At 38.8% G+C, this 21,192-nt stretch overlaps 3 protein-coding genes across 3 annotated transcripts; all 3 read left to right on the top strand.

The window, feature by feature from the left end:
• The first annotated feature begins 4,476 nt into the window (after positions 1–4,476).
• LOC111205732 lies at positions 4,477–9,532 on the top strand. Its single transcript, XM_048748579.1, has 10 exons — positions 4,477–6,909; positions 7,508–7,781; positions 7,847–7,937; positions 8,009–8,133; positions 8,211–8,292; positions 8,391–8,508; positions 8,583–8,740; positions 8,816–8,930; positions 9,004–9,189; positions 9,255–9,532. Exons 1-10 carry the CDS (start codon positions 6,760–6,762, stop codon positions 9,378–9,380), a joined length of 1,425 nt encoding a protein of 474 aa, XP_048604536.1. The 5' UTR covers positions 4,477–6,759; the 3' UTR covers positions 9,381–9,532.
• A 3,374-nt stretch (positions 9,533–12,906) lies between these two features.
• On the top strand, positions 12,907–18,516 carry LOC125582083. Its single transcript, XM_048748578.1, has 2 exons — positions 12,907–18,132; positions 18,195–18,516. Exon 1 carries the CDS (start codon positions 12,914–12,916, stop codon positions 15,782–15,784), a length of 2,871 nt encoding a protein of 956 aa, XP_048604535.1. The 5' UTR covers positions 12,907–12,913; the 3' UTR covers positions 15,785–18,132; positions 18,195–18,516.
• LOC125582259 lies at positions 17,308–19,668 on the top strand. Its single transcript, XM_048748853.1, has 10 exons — positions 17,308–17,457; positions 17,859–18,132; positions 18,195–18,285; positions 18,375–18,499; positions 18,577–18,658; positions 18,755–18,875; positions 18,952–19,109; positions 19,188–19,302; positions 19,376–19,561; positions 19,627–19,668. Exons 1-10 carry the CDS (start codon positions 17,308–17,310, stop codon positions 19,666–19,668), a joined length of 1,344 nt encoding a protein of 447 aa, XP_048604810.1.
• The last annotated feature ends 1,524 nt before the right edge of the window (positions 19,669–21,192 follow it).

Raw genomic sequence — 21,192 nt, 5'->3', positions numbered from 1 at the left:
TCACCTAGAGTGGCAATAGTCTGGGCACCCAAATTGTGCTTGTACATGCCCTTCCTGCCACGATCGCTCTTGCGGTTGGCGGAGTTGGTCACGGAGGTATCTTTCGTCTCGTCCTTATCCCAATGCACACACAATTCCTCCCAGACCGTGTTGTTGATCGACTTCGGGACCTTTTAATAAAAAAAATATAAAATAGTTTAATAAATTCAAAAATAGTTTAATAAATTAAAAAAAACCTTGTTGATGAGCCACTTCTGCTTCCACTCGTAGATCTGCTTCCTATAGTTATCCATAACTTTATGGACGAAGGCGTCACAGATAAAGTTCGTGTGATCGGGATTCCAGGTGAACTCTTGCTGAAAAAAAAACACAATTAGTAGAAATTTTATATTAAAGATTAAAAATATAAGTAAAAATATTAGAATATTTACCGCAAACTGACGAAACCACATCTCCTGGTCCTCAGTAGGAAAGTGAGTGAAAGTGGGATGTCCCTTGCTGAGGTTCGAGTACATCATACGGTTGATCCATGCGCTAATCCTGTTCCTGGATCGGTTGAACCTAATATAAGAAACAAATTATTAATAATGAATCAAATTTTAATGAAAAAAAAAAAAAAAGACTTTTAATTACCATGTTTGACGTCGTCCCTTTGGACACAGAGTGAGATAGAAAAGATGCTCACGACCGGGCTGTTGAACCAACTGGACAACAGTCATCACTCCCGAAACGACTGGAGGAGCGGGAGGGGTGCAGCAGCGGGAGGGGGTGCAACAACGGGAGGGGGTGCAGCAACGGGAGCAAGAACCAGAGCGGAAAATGAAGAATCCCGAGAGTGGCTGGACGAACCCCGAGAGTGGCTGGACGAACCCCGAGAGTGGCTGGGCGAACCCTGAGAGTGGCTCCCCGTACCACTACGACCTCGTGGTGAGGCACGACGAGGTCGAGACCGGGTCTGATCACCAGTAGACCTGTAAATTAAAAAAAACAAATTTAAAAATAGTTTTAATAAATATTAATTGAAAAAATATTGAAAATTAGTTATAATAAAGATATAAATTAAAAAACATATTTAAAATAGTTTTAATAAATATTAATTAAAAAAAAATTTAAAAATAGTTTTTATAAATACAAAAAATAATAAAATAGTGTTTATAAATCAAAAAAATGTTTTATAAATACAAAATTAGTTTTAATAAATGTAAATATTTTTATAAATATGAAATCATCTTTTATAAATCCAAAAATCGAATTTATATACCAAAAACGTTTTGTAAAATCCAAAATTGATTTTATAAATACAAAAATAATAAAAAATTTATAAAAAAGTTCTAAATCAATTTAACACAACAAATTATCCAACCAAATCACAATTCTAAACCTATTACACAACCAAATCACAATCCTAACCAATCACCCTAACAAAAATCTATCAAAAAACTTCTAAAATCATCAAATCAACTTAAAAACCTAACAAATAGAACCTAAGAGAGTGGGATAGGGTCCTTACATGATTTGTGTAGGAATAGAGAGGATTCGCCGGAGAGATCGTCGCGAGAGAAGGGGGAGATCGCCGGAAGAAGAGAGAGATCGCCGGAGGTAGAAGAGAGAAATGGGGAAGAAGAAGTGTTTCGTGGTTATAAAACCTAGGGTCCGACAGAAACTATCCGTCGGAATTTCCTTGGTATTTTCAATTTCAATTTCACGAAATATTTGGCGGCTGGTTTAACCGGTTAAATGAAAATATTCCGAGGAAATTCCGACGGACACTTAAATATCCGTCGGAATTTCCTCGTTATGTTCATTAATTCGAGGAAAAAGAATATCCTATGCATGTATTTCTATTGGTTTATATTGTTCCTCGGAATTTCCTCGGACTATTCTGAGAAAATTCCGAGGAACACATGTTTGGGGTTTCAAAACATCAAATTTGTTTGCCCTATATCATTTCTTATACAAATGCAATGCATACCATTGGGGAATCTTTGTATAGATGATCATAAACTATGAAATAACAAAATTTCAAAACGAATTGTAAGTATTCATTTTACCGTTCATTAAAGTGTATAAGTGTTTCTCTTATGTTGTGGGGATTTCGTTCATACAATCGGAAAAGTGTTTATTATAGGGTAAGGAACAAATTTTTGACTTCATAATCAAAGAACGCATCTTTTCCACATCGTTTGAAATCCAATCAAAGAACGCATCTTTTCCCTCTGCATCAAGTCGGTATATGGGAAAAGGAGCCCTACCATTCTCATCAACATGAAGTTCTGAACGAGCACATATATCGACTAAATCCAGTTTTGACTTCAAATTATCCTTTGTTTTACCTTGAACGTTAAGGATCGTGTTCATGAGATTGTCAAAAAAGTTCTTCTCAATATGCATGACATCTAAATTATGCCTCAGCATATGATTCTTCCAGTCTGGCAGATCCCAGAAAATACTCTTTTTGTGCCAGTTATGTAGTTTTCCAACAGCATCTACCGGATAATGCACATGTCCACCTTGGTCTTGCGTCATTTCTGCACCAAAATCTCTTAGTTGTGTCGACAAATCTGCCCCACAAATTTCCGGAGGTGGACTGTCAAACACCCTCTTGTTCTTCGTAAACAAATTTCTACTCCTACGATATGGATGATCAGGTGGTAGAAATCTCCTGTGACAGTCAAACCAACACGTTTTCCTTCCGTGTTTTAGTTGGAAAGCATCAGTGTTAACTTGACAATATGGACATGATAGCCTTCCATGCGTTGTCCATCCAGATAACATACCATATGCTGGAAAATCACTTATTGTCCACATTAGTACTGCCTGCATTTGAAAGTTTTCTTTACACGAAACATCGTATGTTTTAGCACCTTGAGCCCATAGTTGTTGCAACTCATATATTAGTGGCTGAAGAAACACATCAAGTGATCTCTTAGGATGCTCTGGTCCGGGAACGAGAATCGAGAGAAACAAAAACTCTCGTCGCAAGCACAAGTTTGGGGGTAGGTTGTACGGTGTAAGAATGACGGGCCATAGAGAATATTGTCTTCCACTCTTGCCAAACGGGCTAAAACCATCAGTACATAATCCAAGGTAGACATTTCTTCTCTCATACGCAAAGTCGGGATACTTTGATTGGAAATGCTTCCACGCTTTTGCATCTGAAGGATGTCTGATCTCACCATCTGTTGAGTGCTCCGCATGCCATCTCATTGGTTGCGCTGTGCGTTCAGACAGATACAACATCTGGAACCTTTCCGTAAAAGGCAAATACCACATCCTTTTATATGGCACTCGAACTCTTCCACTCGTATCTTTATAACGAGGCTTTCCACAAAATTTGCATGTAACCCGCTGTTCATCCGCCCTCCAATAAATCATGCAGTTGTCGCTGCATACATCTATTACCTGATACGATAAACCAAGACCAGCTACGAGTTTCTGAACCTCGTAGTATGAACCAGGAGCTACATTATCCTCGGGTAGAATACCTTTTACAAAATCAGCAATCGCATCCACACAGTCTTCAACCAAATTATAATCTGTTTTGATGCCCATCAGTCTTGTTGCAGATGATAAAGCTGAATGACCATCTCTGCAACCTTCGTACAAGGGTTGCTTCCCAGCATCCAACATATCATAAAATCTCATAGCTTCTGCATTGGGTAAATCTTCCCCTCTAAAATGATCATTTACCATCTGCTCAGTACCTACACCATAATCTACATCCATTCTAATTGCTTCTTCTAACCTAACCGCAGGCTGAGGTTCGCTAGTACTACCATATTCATAATCAGTTTCTCCATGATGATACCAAATTTTGTAACTTCGTGTAAACCCATTCAAATATAGATGAGTCCAAACATCCCACTCTTTAATAATCTTTCTATTTTTACAATTAGAGCAAGGACATCTTAACATACCCGTTTCTGCTTCCGGTTGTCGGTGAACTAACCCCATGAATTCGGTTATACCTCGTTGGTATTCTTCTGTAAGAAATCTCGTATTCGGATCCAAATGAGGTCGATCGATCCAACAACGATAATAATTTGAAGAAGACATGTTTTTTTCAATCAAATTCGTGTGTAAATATAGTATGTGAGAGGATGAAGAAATGGAGTGAATGAAGAGGTTGGGGGTGCGGGTATTTATAGATGAAATGCTGCCGACAGTACCGAGGAAATTCCGACGGAATCCCGACGGTAACGGCTCTTTCCTCGGAATTTCCTCGGAATTTTTAAAATCCCCCAACGGCTCTCTAACGGCTATAATATATCCTCGGATATTCGTCGGTGTTTTCCGAGGAATATGATTTCCTCAGTATTTCATCGGTATATTCCGAGGAAATTCCGAGGAAACCCAAATTTTGGGTTTTCTCGGAATTTCCTCGGAAATTCGTCGGAATATTCCGAGGATATCATTTTCCGTCGGAATGTCCGTCAGAATTACGATGTTTTCTTGTAGTACACACTTATTTGGTAACATAGGAGCAATTTGAAAAAATAATCTTGATTTGATATTTTATTTACACATTGCCTTTTTGACAGGCATTAAGATGACTGCGGGTAAACAAAACACACACTGCGGTCAAAAATTATGTTATCATTCACCTTGTTTTGTTTGATATTAATTGTTGTATATAAAACTAAATATAATAAGAAACGTGACTGTAGCGGGACTGTTTTATGCCTGTACCGCACCTTGAAACAAACTTGAGTAATAACGTGTGGTTTTGTGATACTGTTGTCAACCAGTATATTAAAATTATTGTTTTATTTTATCAATACTATTAAAAGGGAATGAGTTTTAATAAATCTACCTATGAAAGTTATTTTGGACCCTTTTTTTTTTTTTTTTTTTGGTCTTACCTTCTATATTATAACAATATGTGACAAGATATTTAACCCTATATATGTGCCCGTTTTTTATTCAAACTACCAGACTGGTTACATTATTATAATTCTAAACCGTTTAATGGATTAGTAAACCATCGTACCAAAACAAAATAAATTATAAGAGCCACACACTATTTTTAAACCGTGACATATTATAGTTATGAAACTAACAGTAGACCTTTGTACCAAAACTAACTTCGATTATATGACCCACCAGCTATTTCTAAACCTGTAACATATTATACTTATTAAATTAATACGAAAATTACACTTCAAACATGATCTGTATTAAAGACCTAAGACACTATAGGTTATACGATGATACCACATTATTCATCACATCTTTATCCTGCCATCATGCAACTTCTGTTCGTTAAAATGAAAAACCTTCTTGGATGTTTCACACTGTCTTTACATGTCTTCTCTTCCTGAGTGAAAAAGCGCACACATTATTCAATATCACTTATTAAAATATCAATATTGTCTGTATAAAAAAAACTTAAAACACAATAGCTTATACATACCACAATATACATCAGATAGTATTTACATCTTATAACATAAAGAACAAGGCTACTCTCTTTTTAGAGCTCCACGTCATCAAATAGGATAGCGAGAAGCTGCCACGTGTCGAAGCATCCAAACGCATCGCGTTGTTTAGTCTGTGGGTTATAGACGCTTTGTTTGTTGGGCCTTGCCATTTAGCCCATGCAATATAAGATTATACAAAACACAGCGCTTTGAGTTAGGTTTACGGTGGTTGTTTTGTTGCGTCTCCAGCTTAGATCGTTTCACTCCTTGCGCATCTGACCTTCCATCTCCTCCATCGCAAGACCTCAGAAACTGAACGAGCGTCTTTAATCCCGTCATTAATCTATCACCCACGATCTGGATTCAATGCGATATTTTGATGTGCGATGCGTTTGAGACGACTATAAGAAGGTATCTTTCGTTCTTCTCAGATACTACATCACTTCCGTTCTACATTCTTCTCGGAAAAAAGTGCTATGGCTAACGTTTTGGTTCTCCTATCCGATCTCCATTCCGGTCGCTCTTCCTCCGCCGTCGAAGTCGGCTTGCTCCGCTTCTGGGAGGCCAGAAACGTCCGCCGTAGTGGAGAACTCATGGGCGTCGACATGCTCTTACTCGACTCGCAGGTTAGGTTTTACATCCGCCATTGGTTTTGATTATCCGATTGAATCTGTACGCGTAGCCGCCGTCTTGAATCCATATTAAAAGCACGCCGATCAAATCTTTGGTTCTTGCTGATGCTCATAATATATTTAATTAATTGGTTCACAACTTCACTGCCTTGAGTTTACATTTGTCGGAATTATTGATGGAAGATTTCGTAGATAATTATATAAGGTTTGTCAGTTTCTTCACGTTGGCTTTTGTTGATAATTTTATAAGATCTTATAACATAAAGAACAAGGCTACTCTCTTTTTAGAGCTCCACGTCATCAAATAGGAGAGCGAGAAGCTGCCACGTGTCGAAGCATCCAAACGCATCGCGTTGTTTAGTCTGTGGGTTATAGACGCTTTGTTTGTTGGGCCTTGCCATTTAGCCCATGCAATATAAGATTATACAAAACACAGCGCTTTGAGTTAGGTTTACGGTGGTTGTTTTGTTGCGTCTCCAGCTTAGATCGTTTCACTCCTTGCGCATCTGACCTTCCATCTCCTCCATCGCAAGACCTCAGAAACTGAACGAGCGTCTTTAATCCCGTCATTAATCTATCACCCACGATCTGGATTCAATGCGATATTTTGATGTGCGATGCGTTTGAGACGACTATAAGAAGGTATCTTTCGTTCTTCTCAGATACTACATCACTTCCGTTCTACATTCTTCTCGGAAAAAAGTGCTATGGCTAACGTTTTGGTTCTCCTATCCGATCTCCATTCCGGTCGCTCTTCCTCCGCCGTCGAAGTCCGCTTGCTCCGCTTCTGGGAGGCCAGAAACGTCCGCCGTAGTGGAGAACTCATGGGCGTCGACATGCTCTTACTCGACTCGCAGGTTAGGTTTTACATCCGCCATTGGTTTTGATTATCCGATTGAATCTGTACGCGTAGCCGCCGTCTTGAATCCATATTAAAAGCACGCCGATCAAATCTTTGGTTCTTGCTGATGCTCATAATATATTTAATTAATTGGTTCACAACTTCACTGCCTTGAGTTTACATTTGTCGGAATTATTGATGGAAGATTTCGTAGATAATTATATAAGGTTTGTCAGTTTCTTCACGTTGGCTTTTGTTGATAATTTTATAAGATTTGTATATAATAATTTTTAGATCTACCTTATTATGATTTGCCTTGAGTTTACATTTGTTGGATTCATTGATATAAGATTTGCGAGATAATTATATGAGGTTTGTCAGTTTATAATTATGTTATTTAAGATTTTAAAAGATTTGTTGGATAATAATATTTAGTTCTCGCTCATTATGATCTAAATATTTGGTTACTAGGTTCACAACTTCATTGCCTTGAGTTTACATTTGTTAGATTTAGAAAATTATTTGAGGTTTGTCGGTTTATTCAGAGTTTTGTATAAGATTTGTTTAGATTTTTTTTCTTTGTTAATCATAGTTGTGTTTTGTTTCATTTTCAGTCAACCATGATGCCGGCTACAGTTAATGTTAACCGTCTCGCAACACACCTGACTAATCTTGAAGAGGGTTCGGTCTACTCTCTTACAGGTTTTGAAGTCACACATTGTAACCAGAATTATCGCCTGTCAGACTCTTCTCTACTAATCCGGTTTACCGACTCCACCTCTTTCAAGAAGGTCACCGAACCAGCCGTTCCAATACCTCTTGAATCATTCCGGTTCCGTAACTACAGTGAAATGCTTGGTCTTGCTAATTCCAACAATCAATTACCGGGTAATGCTCCTCTTATTACCTCTTCTGATTACATATATATATATCTGATAGTCTTTTGCTCACAGATCTTATTGGCGAGATTACTGCTGTCAAGAGTACGGTAACTGACCCTCCTCAGGATAAGAATCGTGTCATGGCGACCATTAGGATGGACAAGTAAGTTTTTATGAGCTTCAGTATCTTCACAGTTGTTTTGTCTTCTTACTGTTCAGTTTCCAAAATTGCAGTGACACGTCTGTGACTATGAGCCTCTTTGACGCTCAGGCTGTTAAGATTCATAATCAGCTAGAACAGATAGGAGTGGATCCAAGGGTTGTTGTTGCAACCAGTGTGAACCCAAAGATTGTGGGAGGTAAGCAACCAGTGTGATACAAACATGTCTAGCCCTGAAATGATGTTGATATCATTCATACTCGACTTATAATGCAGGGCGTCTGTTTTTGAACGCCACATCCGGCACACACATCTATTTCGACAAGCAAACAGATGCAGGGGAACGATTGTTTTACAGGTATCAGTTTGCGTGCCATTGCTTTCAAACATCTTGATTGTAGTATTTTCTGAACTGTGCATGGGAGTGCCTAAGGACATTGTTATCTTCGTAAACAGGTTGGTTGAGCGAGACACTGGACTCCCGCCAGTAGCTCCGCTGCTAAAGAGTTATGCTAAGGTGGAGAAGCTGAGTATATCTGAGCTCAATGATTTTGTCGTCACTGCTACGTCTCAGGTTTGTTAGCATGATTGTCATGACCCATATCGAATGTGATTTAGAATTCTTAATCTGACTTTATAACAATGCAGGAAATTGATTTCATTTGCGCCGGAAAGGTGACTGGAGTGAAATTGGACAAGGGGTGGTGCTATGTTTCCTGTTCAAAATGTTTCAAGAAACTCCAACGGTCTGTCTCATCTCTCACGTGTATGTCTTGCAACAACACCAGTGCAGTTGGTGTTCTTCGGTATGTACTTACCCTAAGCGGCTTAATCATCTACGCTGAACTAACTGTGTGATTTGAAAATTTTATATGCACTAGATACCGTGTGGAGATGTCAATCGCAGACGAGACTGGTGAAGGTTTGTTTGTTGCGTTTGATGGAGTTATTGCGAAGCTCCATAACATGAGGGCCCATGAAGCTGCCAACCTCTTGGTACGTTATTTTATAAGGTGCTTTAATTGTCGGTTGAATATATACTTAGTGAACCGTACCATTGTAAATGCAGGCCGGTGATGATGTCAACCCCGAAGAAACTGATGCTCCTCCGTTTGTTCGAGACATGGAGGGAAAGTCATACACGTTCCAGGTGAAGGTGGGCCCATACAATTTCACAGCAAATCATCAAAGCTTCACCATCTCACGTATTCTCGGGGAGGGTGAACGTGCGCCACAGCCTGAGTTTGTTGAAGATGTAATACTCTTATATCCTCCACTACCGTTTCTGCTTTGAATAAATTTAACGTTTTCATTCTATAGGGTGGTGACGATGACAATGGAGATGACAACGACGGTGCTGGCTTGGTGAGACGTAAGATGAAGGATGGTGGATGTAGCAAGTCCGCAGGGCCATCTGCTAAGTCTAAGAAGGCACGGAAGGCATAAGTGGGAAGGCAGATACCCCTTCTCAATAATAATAAAGTTTTTGCTTTTTTTTCAATAGACAATTATGCATTTGGTGTTTCTCCTTTGGTGTTTTTATCTTTGTTGACAATTGCGTTTTCTTTATGAACAAGTATGCATTTGGTATTTCCCTATTTATTATTCCATGTTTCGTGATAGCTTATAATTTTATCTACCATTATTAAAGATCGAATTATTTTGCAAAAATGATATTGTTTATTTTCCTTGGGAATAAACCAGCTAGCGTTACATAACATCAATTTCCCATAAAATATTTTTAGTTGTTTATTTGTTTCCATTATGTGGATTTAGTATATTTGTCCACTTATTACCTTCATGGTGATTAGCATGTTCCTATAAAAAAATCAAACAAATAGATCATTGTTTTGGCGGTGGTCTCTTTGCGTTACTGATTTCATAAAGTACAAGCGCTCCTGTAAATATATATTGTTTATTCTCTCTTTATTGACATTTGAGTTGTTCCTTTTTTTATGTTATGTGCTATCTTACGGCTTTAACTATATTTATAAAACATCTAATTATTTTAGCAGAACTGTTAACGTCGACCATTTATACAGTATTATTATGTAAATGTCACAATTATCATTCCATCAATGGTTTTTTTTTTTAAAAAAAATGATCAGTTAGTATACAATTTATAAATTTGTTCGGTATTGAATTTAATATCTTATATCTTTTATGTTATAAGATATTAGTTTAGATCATTTAAAAATATTAAAAAAAAAATACACCTAAATAGCTAGGTACTAAAAAATATATTATTGACAATCATTACATAGCTTTGGAATATTTATCGATTACACCTATTAATATTCAAACTGATAAATGTTTAAAAGGTTATAAATTCTCTCTGGCATGTTTACTACCGTCACTATGAACACAATTCCTGATGCAACTCTTCACATACGCATCAGTCACTTTGTAACTGCCAATTAAATGCCTCGCAGAAGGCTGTATATGTGGGACGCTAGATCGTCAGCAATACATACACGTCCCTCATGAACCCTCAAGATCCACTAAACAACTGAGAAAAACCATACTCGAAGATTTCTTTACGATGAGGTTATGGTGAAGAATTCAACTGCCCAATCCTCAGACGCATCTAACGTTGCTACTACCTCGATTACATGTTTGTATTATCTACTTATCCATATCAGTCGGCGAATTTTTTATACTTGAGTTTTACTGACATATTAAAGTTCCGGCTCGACCCTTTGAACAAAAACTAAATTTTCAACCACATTCTCATACGGTCCAGGTGCAGCGCGACATGTGAGGGCTGTCATTCGAGCATCTAAGAGAAGACAGCCATCGACGAGAGGTTATGCATTTATTTTGTTTTGGAACATATTAACTGAGAGTTGGGTCCGCATGTACTAACACAGACTACACGTTTTTAAAATTTACTTCTTAGATCCAACTGAGCAACCAAATAAACGAAGAAGAGGGAGACCGTCACTTAAACATCAAAGTACAACACACACACTTTTATAAAGAAAAATACATAGAAGTGAATATACAGTGTCTAAATAAACATCATATTTCTTTTTGTCGAGGTCAATGCTCTTCCTCGAATGGAGATACTGACGTGCTTCATCGGCCGTGGCTAAATGAAATATACAGAGTACCTGAGTCATCGCATAACAATAATCAAGCGAGCAGCATACCATCTGGTACACAAGAATTATGTTGAACAAATAATTGCTGGTTTACCGAACTTTCTGTTTTCTAATCACGACCACGTTGCAGGTTCTGCTAAAAAAGCAAGATTTCTTAGGAAGGCACTATGTGTACGTAAGAAGGAGTCGCAATTCACACAATCAAGCGATAATAAAGGTCAGTGTTGTGCTCAACTATTCGTATAAATAATAAAGACAGAACTGTAGTAAAACATATTCGGTCAACACACAATCTAATACTCTGGCCCATAATATGTTGTGATCAGGAAAAAGGAAAAAAAAAAGTGATGCCAGGTACGAGATAGTATCATGTCCATCATGCAACGCTTTACTGTGGGCTGGTGAAGCTGTTGGTGGTGATATCAACCGCGGGGAAGGACAGTTCAGCATTTGTTGTCAACAGGGCAGAGTCAGGCTACCACCCGTGCGAGAAGCACCGTCACCCCTCAAAGAACTTCTTGAAAGTAATAAATTCCGCCCCAACATCAGAGTAGCTAACAGTCTGTTGGCATTCACATCAATGGGTGCTAATGTGGATCACAGTGTAACTGGTACTTCTGGACCATTTACATACCGGGTCAATGGACAGGTTATACACAGGATCGGGTCTCTACTACCTGACGATGGTGCTCTGCCAGAATATTTACAGTTATATATTTTTGACACCGATAATGAGCTAGAAAACAGAAAAAGAGCGTTCACTCAAGGTTCCTCCTCTTTGGCTATCCCTGACAGTATTATTGTTCAGTTAATTGAGATGATGGACAAACATAACCACCTTGCAAAGACGTTTCGTCACGCCCGTGATAGATTTAAAGAGACTGGTACCATTGAGTACAGTATCACTCTGGTCAGTCAAACTAACCTTGGACGTCAGTATGATCTACCAAGTGCGAGCGAGATTGGTGGATTGATTGTTGGGGACCTATCTGCGACGTCTGTTGGTAGAGATATTGTTGTGGAGCTTAAATCATCTGCTTTGCAGCGAATAAATGATCAACACCCCCTGATGATGAGTCTCCAATATCCATTGTTGTTTCCGTACGGGAAGACTGGATATAACCAGAGACTGCCATATGAAGGTCCTCAGATGTCTAAAATAAGAAGAGAATATATGACAATGCGTGAGTTTTACGCTTATCAGTTTCAGACTCGGCCAACTGAGGGAATGACAATCATAAAAGGCGGGAGATTGCTGCACCAGTATATTGTAGATGCATACACTGCAACCGAGCAAGAGAGATTAAGGTTTATTCTGTTGAACCAAAAGAAACTCCGAGCAGATTTGTATAGCAACTTGTGTGATGCTGTGGAGAGCGGAGATTCAGATGCAACACAGCTTGGCAGGAAGATCATTCTACCTTCTTCATTCACTGGTGGTCCTAGGTACATGGCTGAGAAGTATCAAGACGCAATGGCTATATGTCGGTGGTATGGCAATCCTCATCTGTTCATCACAGTCACAGCAAATCCAAACTGGGTGGAGTTAAAGCATCATCTGGACGCATACGGTGGTGAATCTGCTAATAGCCGACCCGACCTTGAATGTAGACTGTTCAAACTCAAACTGGAGGAGATGGTTTCTGATTTCAAGAAAGGAGTTTTCTTTCCCAAAACTTCTGCAGGTAAACACTCTTTATCGTTATATTAGCATATTAATTTATATATGTTACATACTCAAATTGTGTTATTAACTTGATTGTTTTTTTTTTGGAAAATTTAGTTGTATACACCATTGAATTCCAGAAACGAGGACTGCCTCATGCCCATATTTTATTATGGTTAGAAGGCATTAAGAAAGAAGCAACCACCTCAATGATTGATCAGTATATATCAGCTGAATTGCCAGACAGAGATGTAGATCCTGAAGGTTTTGCATTGGTCGACCGCCATATGATTCATGGGCCATGCGGAAAACGTCGACCAACATCACCTTGCATGGACAAGGGAGAGTGCACCAAGGCTTACCCTAAGCCGTTATCAGATCATTCACACATTGACAAGTCTGGGTTTGTCAGATACAGAAGGCGATCAAATCCCAAGCATTTAGTCTTGAAGAGCAATATTGAGATAGGGAATCAGTACGTTGTCCCTCACAACCTCAGTCTCCTTAAAAAATATCAGGCCCATATCAATGTTGAATGGTGCTGCAGAACCAGTGCAATCAAATATCTTTTTAAATACATTACAAAAGGTGTTGATCGAGCTACTGTTCTTTTAAAGGAGGTGGAAAAAAGAGGCGATGGGAAGGAGAAAAAGAAAGAAGGGGTGGATGTGGTCAATGAGATAGATAGATATATGGAATGTCGATACATCTCTGCATGTGAGGCCTCATGGAGATTATTTGCCTTTCAGATACATCACAATCAACCTAATGTTATTAAGCTGCCTGTACATCTACCAGGTCAGCACTATACTGTCTACGACGAGTCTTCTAACTTAGAAGAAGTTATTTCAAAAGAAGACATCGAGAAAACGATGTTAACTGCATGGTTTGTAGCATGTGAAACGTATGAAGAAGCACGAGACCTGACGTACGTTGAGCTCCCTACTAGGTTCGTTTATCACACATCAGGGAAACTATGGACCCCCAGGAAAACGGGTGGAGCAATAGGCAGGGTGGTTTACGTCAGTCCAGCGGCCGGTGATAACTATTTCTTGCGGATTTTGGTAAATGTTGTTAGAGGCCCAAGGTGTTACGAGGACTTAAGAACAGTTGGTGGTGTGGTGTTTAAAAAGTATAGAGAAGCATGTTACGCACGCGGTTTGCTTGACGACGACAGAGAGTGGCATGATGCTATAGAGGAGCCATCATATTGGGCTACTGGTCGCCAGCTCAGACGGTTGTTTATGATTATCTTATTGTTTTGTCGAGTTGTAAATCCACTGAAGCTTTGGGAACATACCTGGAAGTTCCTGGCAGAAGACATCCTCTACACGAAACGCAAAGAATTCAGATTCCCAGGTCTTGAGCTCAACGACGACCAGCTGAAGCAATATACTCTCATCGAGCTCGAGCAACTCTTGAAGGAGAATGATCAGTCACTTGCGGACTACCCTGACATTCCATTGCCTGATGATGCTATTTTGACTGAGATTTCAAACACAGTGCTGATGCAGGAGTTGAGTTATGACATTCAGCAGGAGAATGAGACACATACAGAGTTGTTTGCATCAATGAATCAAGATCAGAAAATGGTATATCATGCAGTGCTTCAATCTGTTGATAAGCAATCTGGGCAGTTGTTTTTTGTTAATGGGGCAGGAGGTACAGGTAAAACATACCTATACAGGACCATCATCGCAAAGCTTAGATCAACCAATAAAGTTGTTATCCCAGTCGCATCATCTGGTGTTGCTGCGCTATTGCTCCCAGGAGGAAGAACAGCCCATTCTCGGTTCAAACTGCCGCTTACACTGAGCGATGTGTCAATGTGTAATATTCCCAAGTGTTCTATGTTGGCTTCATTGATAGCAAAGTCGGATTTAATAATCTGGGACGAAGCTCCGATGGCCCATCGCCAAGCATTTGAGACACTTGACCGTTCACTCCGGGATTTGTTGAGTCCTTCAGATCCAACGGCTTCCGACAAACCATTTGGTGGTAAGACCGTTCTCTTGGGAGGTGATTTCAGGCAAATATTACCAGTCGTGCCTCAAGGAAGACGTCCAGACACAGTCCTTGCATCAATCAGCAAATCTTATCTATGGAAAAAGGCAGAAGTTTATACTCTTTCCATGAACATGCGATTGGAAAAAGAAGAAAGGGAATTTGCTAAATGGATCCTTGAGGTTGGTGATGGAACAGCTGATACCATCCTCTCTCATACGAGCAGCAATGAAGAGGGTGAACAAATTGTTGTGGACCAAAGATTCATGATCCCTTCAACAGATAAACCACACGAAGCACTAGCAGCTGCGGCATATCCTGACTTCCTTCATAATTATCGGAACAAGAAGTACTTGACAGAGAGAGCGGTGCTGACACCTACAAATAGTACTGTTCATGAGCTAAATGCATACATGCTGTCCCAAGTTCCCTCACAAGCTAAAGAGTATTTGAGCTCCGATTCCGTTGAGCTGGAGGCCACACCAGAAGATGATTGGAGTAGCCACTATACTCAAGAGTATCTTAATTCTCTTGAGTTCTCTGGACTGCCTAACCACAGACTATGCCTGAAGGTGGGGTCCCCGGTGATGATGCTGCGTAATCTTAACCAAGCGTATGGGTTATGCAATGGGACACGGATGATAGTCAGTCGTGTAGGTGACAGGATAGTAGAAGTTGAGATCATGACTGGCACACAAGTAGGCAAAACAGTGTTGATCCCTCGAATACAGCTTTCTCCTCTTGACACCGTGCATCCATTCACGTTTTGCCGCCGTCAGTATCCTCTGCGCTTATGCTACGCAATGACAATCAATAAAAGTCAGGGACAAAGTCTCAAACAAGCTGCTTTGTACCTCCCTAGATCGGTCTTCACCCATGGCCAGTTGTACGTAGCTTTATCTAGAGTGACATCACCAGAGGGGCTTAAGATATTAGACGATTCTTCTGATTCGGACGGTACGGACGGAGTAAGAAATATTGTGTACAAAGAGATCTTCCAGGGCCTCTGTGACAGAAAGGTTTACATTCAAGTGATTTTCTTAATATGTCAGTCTCATACGGATTGTTTCGACTAATAACCAAATCAAAATGCTTGCAGGGAAAGAAGGCACTGTGGACTTGAACATCCAAAAATCATGTACTTCTACTGCAGTTTTATTCCACCTTATGCAGTTCTGTTCTAATCAATCATATATCCTTCTCATTTTCTCTGTTATTTTCAGTGTGCAACCCTCATGGATCAAATGGTGAGAACACTTTCATTCCAGTGATTGGATCAAGCGTCAAGTATTATAACTTCATATTCTGTAAAAGACATTGGCGTGACTGTGAACATAGTGTTTCTTCTAACACACGCAATTCATCCTATCTGTTATCAAACTTTTTGAATTTTTCCACTCATTTACCCAGTCCTTACAATTTCATTATTACAACTCCATTTAATATTATCCTCTTTGGTTCCTACTCTATTATTCACAGTTTGCAAACAACATATTAAAAACATATCACTCAACAACATATGGAACCCAGAAGAAAAACGTTAACAAGTCATGGCATGCAACAATGTATTCTATCACCAATGTATTCTCGACTGGATGCGCTCGAATAAAATATTCTTTACCATCCTCATGAATACTCTACACCTATTAACCAGGCGGAATAAATTGGTAAATAGTGTTTGATCAAAAAAAAATAGAAGTTTATGATCTGAAGCACGCAATGCATCATGTTTGTTATTTACCTTTAAGATTTTCCACTTTTATTTTCAGTCATTACAATAGCATTCTAAAAAGTCGATTTTATCAATCCGGTTTAGTTGGCAAACTTAACCGGACATGTTATTGTCTTTAAGTATGTATATTAGTTTCGTGATACTTCTATTTCACTAATTCCTTAACATTAAGTTTTACAATCAAATGAACCAAAATAACAAATCAGACCGAACATGAAATTAAATAAAAATTTACAGGTTCATCAAAACCCCCCGTACTTACAAAATTGTATACATTACTAAAATGACTCAAACTGCATCTGAACTCTTAGCAACACTTATCAAACTCTAGAAAGGCACTGATCTTAGAACAGCTTACATATACTTCTGAGTACACGATACAGTCGAACACTAAATAAGTCTACCCCAAAAAAAAAAAATATTAGATGATAATAATCTAGAAATACTAAATATAAATCTAATAACATACAGTGCAGCCTATTAGAACATGGCGTTACTCCACTTCCAAATTTCGCGTAAAAAAACGTCATTGGGCCTTATCAACATGCAGCCCATAATGACACGGATTTAAAAACATAATGTCACGATACGCAACGTTTTGGATCAGGTTACGCTGGGATTTCCTCGCGTCTCTAGCTCGAAAGTCGATTCACCTTGCGCATCTGACCCTCGGTCTCCTTCATCGCTCGAACTCATAAACCGACCAAACAATCATCTTTAATCACCCCCTCCCTAATTAATCTATCATCCACGATCTCGATTCAATGCGATGTGCAAGGCGTTAGAGTCGACTATAAGAAGGTATGCTTGGTTCTTCTCATAAACTACATCTCTTTCGTTTTAAACTAATCAAAAAAATACAGTACTATGGCTGACGATTTAGTTTTCCTCTCCGATCTCCAGGCCGGTCACTCATCCTCCACCGTCGAAGTCCGCTTGCTCCGCTCTTGGGATGCTAGAACCCTACGCCGTGGTGGAGAACGAATGAGCGTCGAGATGCTCTTGCTTGACTCTCAGGTTATGTTTTACATCCGCCGTTAGTTTAACGATTTCCCGACTGAAAACAAATATTCAAATATTATATATCTACCCGACGATCATTTTTTTATCTTCCTGATTAAAATATATAATATAAAAAATATCCAATAAGATTTATTTACATATTTACATCTTCATACATATTTGTTAGATTTATTTACATATTTACATCAAATTTGTTAGATTGATTTACATCAGATTTGTTAGATTTGTTGGATTTATTTCAATAAGATTTGTTAGATAGTTGTATGATATTTGTTATATATCCTCACGTAAGAATTGATAGATTGATAGATAATTATATATTTAATCAATTCTGTGGCACTTTCTTTTATTCCATCTGTTTTTGTTAATTGTATTTGTGTTTGTTTCATTTTCAGGCGACCATGATGCCGGCTTCTGTGAACGTTAACCGTCTCGCAACGCACCAGACTAATCTTGAAGCGGGTACGGTTTACTCCCTGACCGGTTTTGAAGTAACAAGGTGTAACCAGGATTACCGCCTCTCGGACTCTTCTCTACTAATCCGGTTTACTGACTCCACCACTTTCGAGAAGATCACTGACCCGGCTGTTCCGATACCTCTTGAATCATTCCGGTTCCGTAACTACAGTGAGATGCTTCGTCTTGCTAACTCCAACAACCAACTTCCAGGTAATGATCCTCTTATCATCTCCTCCGACAACATATTTAAGTTTCTGATAGTCTTTTCACAGATCTTATTGGTAAGATAACTGCTGTCAAGAGTACGATCACTGAACCTCCTCTGGACAAGAACCGTGTTAGTGCAACCATCAAGATGGACAAGTAAGTTTTTATGAATTATGATGTCTTAACAATCATTTTTGGAAATTGTAACTACAATATTCTCACTGTTATGCCTTCCCACAATGCAGTGACACATCTGTGACTTTAACACTCTTTGACGCTCAAGCTGTGAAGATCCATAACCAGCTCGCTCAGATGGCGGTAGATCCACGAATTTGCGTTGCAACCAGTGTGAATCCGAGAATGGTGGGAGGTAAGCAACCAGTTTAACACTAAAATGGCTGCCTCTGTAATGATGTCGAGTTCATACATATTCTACTCATAATGCAGGGCGTCTGTTTTTTAATGGCACAGCCGGCACACACATCCATTTCGACGTGGAAACAGTTGCCGGGGAAAGTTTGTTTTCCAGGTAGCATTTTCCGAGACATTACTTTTAAACATACCGTGACTATAAAATTCTCTATTTGTTCATGGATGTGCCTAATCACATTGTTATCTTCGTAAGCGGTTTGCTTGAACAAGACACTGGGCTTGCGCCAGTAGGACGGCTGGTAAGGAGTTTTGCTAAGGTGGAGACACTGAGCATAGCTGAGCTGAACGATTTTGTCCTCAATGCTTCGTCTCAGGTTGGCTATCATAGTTGTGATACTCTATATGGAATGTAAATTATCATGGTCGTATCCTAACTTTACAACCATGCAGAACATTGATTTCATTTGTACGGGGAAAGTTACTGGAATCAAGTTAGACAAGGGGTGGTGCTATGTCTCCTGTGCAAAATGCTTCAGGAAACTCCACCGGTCTGTCTCATCGCTCACGTGTCTATCTTGCAACAACACCGATGCAGTTGGTATCCTTCGGTATGTACTGACTCTGATCAAGTTAAACATGTACGTTAAACTTGATGTGTTATTTGATACATTTATTCTACGCGCTAGGTACCGTGTGGAGATATCAATTGCAGACGAGACTGGTGAGGGTTTGTTTGTTGCGTTTGATGGAGTTATGGCGAAACTCCATAACATGAGGGCCCATGAAGCTGTCAACCTCTTGGTACGTTCTTCAATTCTGTGATTTATTTGTCAGCTGAATATATACTCAAGCAATCGTATCATTGTACATGCAGCCTGGTAATGATGTCAACCCCGAAGAATCTGATGCCCCTCAGTTTGTTCTAGACATGGAGGGAAATACATACACGTTTCAGGTTAAGGTGGGGCCATACAATTTCACGGCAAATAATCACAGCTTCACCATTTCACGCATTCTCGGTGAGGGTGACCCTGAGCCACAACCTGCGTTCGTTGATGATGTGAGATCCTTATATTTGCCCTAGCGTCTGTTTTTTTACCTGCATATAACTTTTCCATTCGATAGGGTGCTGCTGATGACAATGGAGACGACAACAACGATGTGTAGAATCGGCCAAGTTGCATGCGTGGAAACGCATACTACATTCTAAATAATAATGAAGTTGTTTTTTCTTTTTAAACCAAGTATGCATTTCGTTTTTATACTTTGCTGTTTATCTTTTTTGCCATTCGAGTGTTTCCTATATACACAAGTATGCATTTCGTATTAACATATTTCATAATTTCTACTATCTGTTACCTTATAGGTCGAACTAAATCTATTATGCCTTGGCAATATTCCGTTTCTTTTTTTCCTTTTACTTATAGATTATGACCTTATACAATAGAAAACAAATTTTGGTGATCATATAGCTTACCATCTCTTATTACATGCTCAAATTTTAGTGATCATATAGTTAAAATATACTTTTACCCTTTAATACATATTTTTTGGTCATTTTTGTCATTAAAAATTATTTTGTAACAAAAACTAAGAAAACTATCTTAAAAAATTATTAACATATACATAATATTTTGAAAACCACAACTCCGTTAGAGATTAGATACAGACACTATAAGCCAACTACAATATATATTCGTTTAACGCAACAAAACACTTTTAACTACCAAAAAATGTCATTGTACCAAGTAAAACAATACAAGCATAATTAATTAGCCTTTGACCAAAAATTCAACATTGCAAAAATAGTTGCGTCAAACACATTAAATTTTTGTTACCTGATATCTCATTGTAACTGAACCATTCTTCTAAACCAAAGTCTCCGATGTAAAACAATTACACGAAACTGCTTCATTAAAACCCCATCTACAAACACTCTATATAAACATCCAACCCGTGGAAACATACATATAAAACCTGTTATTCCTAAAATTATCAGGTGGAAAAAAAAACACTACAAATGGTATCTGACATTTCAGAACACAATTATGACTCGGACGAGAGCATTGGTAGTTCTGAAGAAAACTCCTATAACATACCCCCAACCATCTTTTTCAAGAATCAAACCCTCAGTTACTTTGTAGCAGAACCACTCCGTATGCTATACAACTTCAGTGATTTGAAGAATGAATGTTTAGTTGCTGGCAATCCAAGGGCTCACTACATAGAGGGGTTGCTTCAATACTTTCAGTGCCGTAAATCTATCAAAGGACTTGACCATCTTCGTCAATCCGCAGATGGAAACTATGATAATGGTACCTATATTTATGGTATTTTAATGTTGTGCAGGGGCAACTTTGCTGAGGGACAATATTACCTCGATATGTTATCCTGGAAAACTAATCAGGACAGAACTACCCAATGCTTGACAATGCTTAAGCAATCCCTTAAAGCAATCAGGGTCAGTGTGAAGGCAAAATATGTAGCAAATACAGACACAATGGAACCCTTAGCAGATTGCAACACTCATGCGATGGATAGCGCATGCGAGGATTGTTATTACTTTAAGAAGATGAAAGAATTTGTTGACTACATTCGCAACAAAAAACAGTAGACAACACAGATCGGTCTTTCGATTTATTTTACAGGTGTTTTGTATTATGCTTATGCGTAATAATATGAATTTGACCG

This window comes from Brassica napus, chromosome C2 (assembly GCF_020379485.1).
Source record: "Brassica napus cultivar Da-Ae chromosome C2, Da-Ae, whole genome shotgun sequence".
NCBI lineage: Eukaryota > Viridiplantae > Streptophyta > Magnoliopsida > Brassicales > Brassicaceae > Brassica > Brassica napus.
Note: the sequence above shows the minus strand (reverse complement) of the source record. Positions and strands in the feature narration are given on the sequence as shown.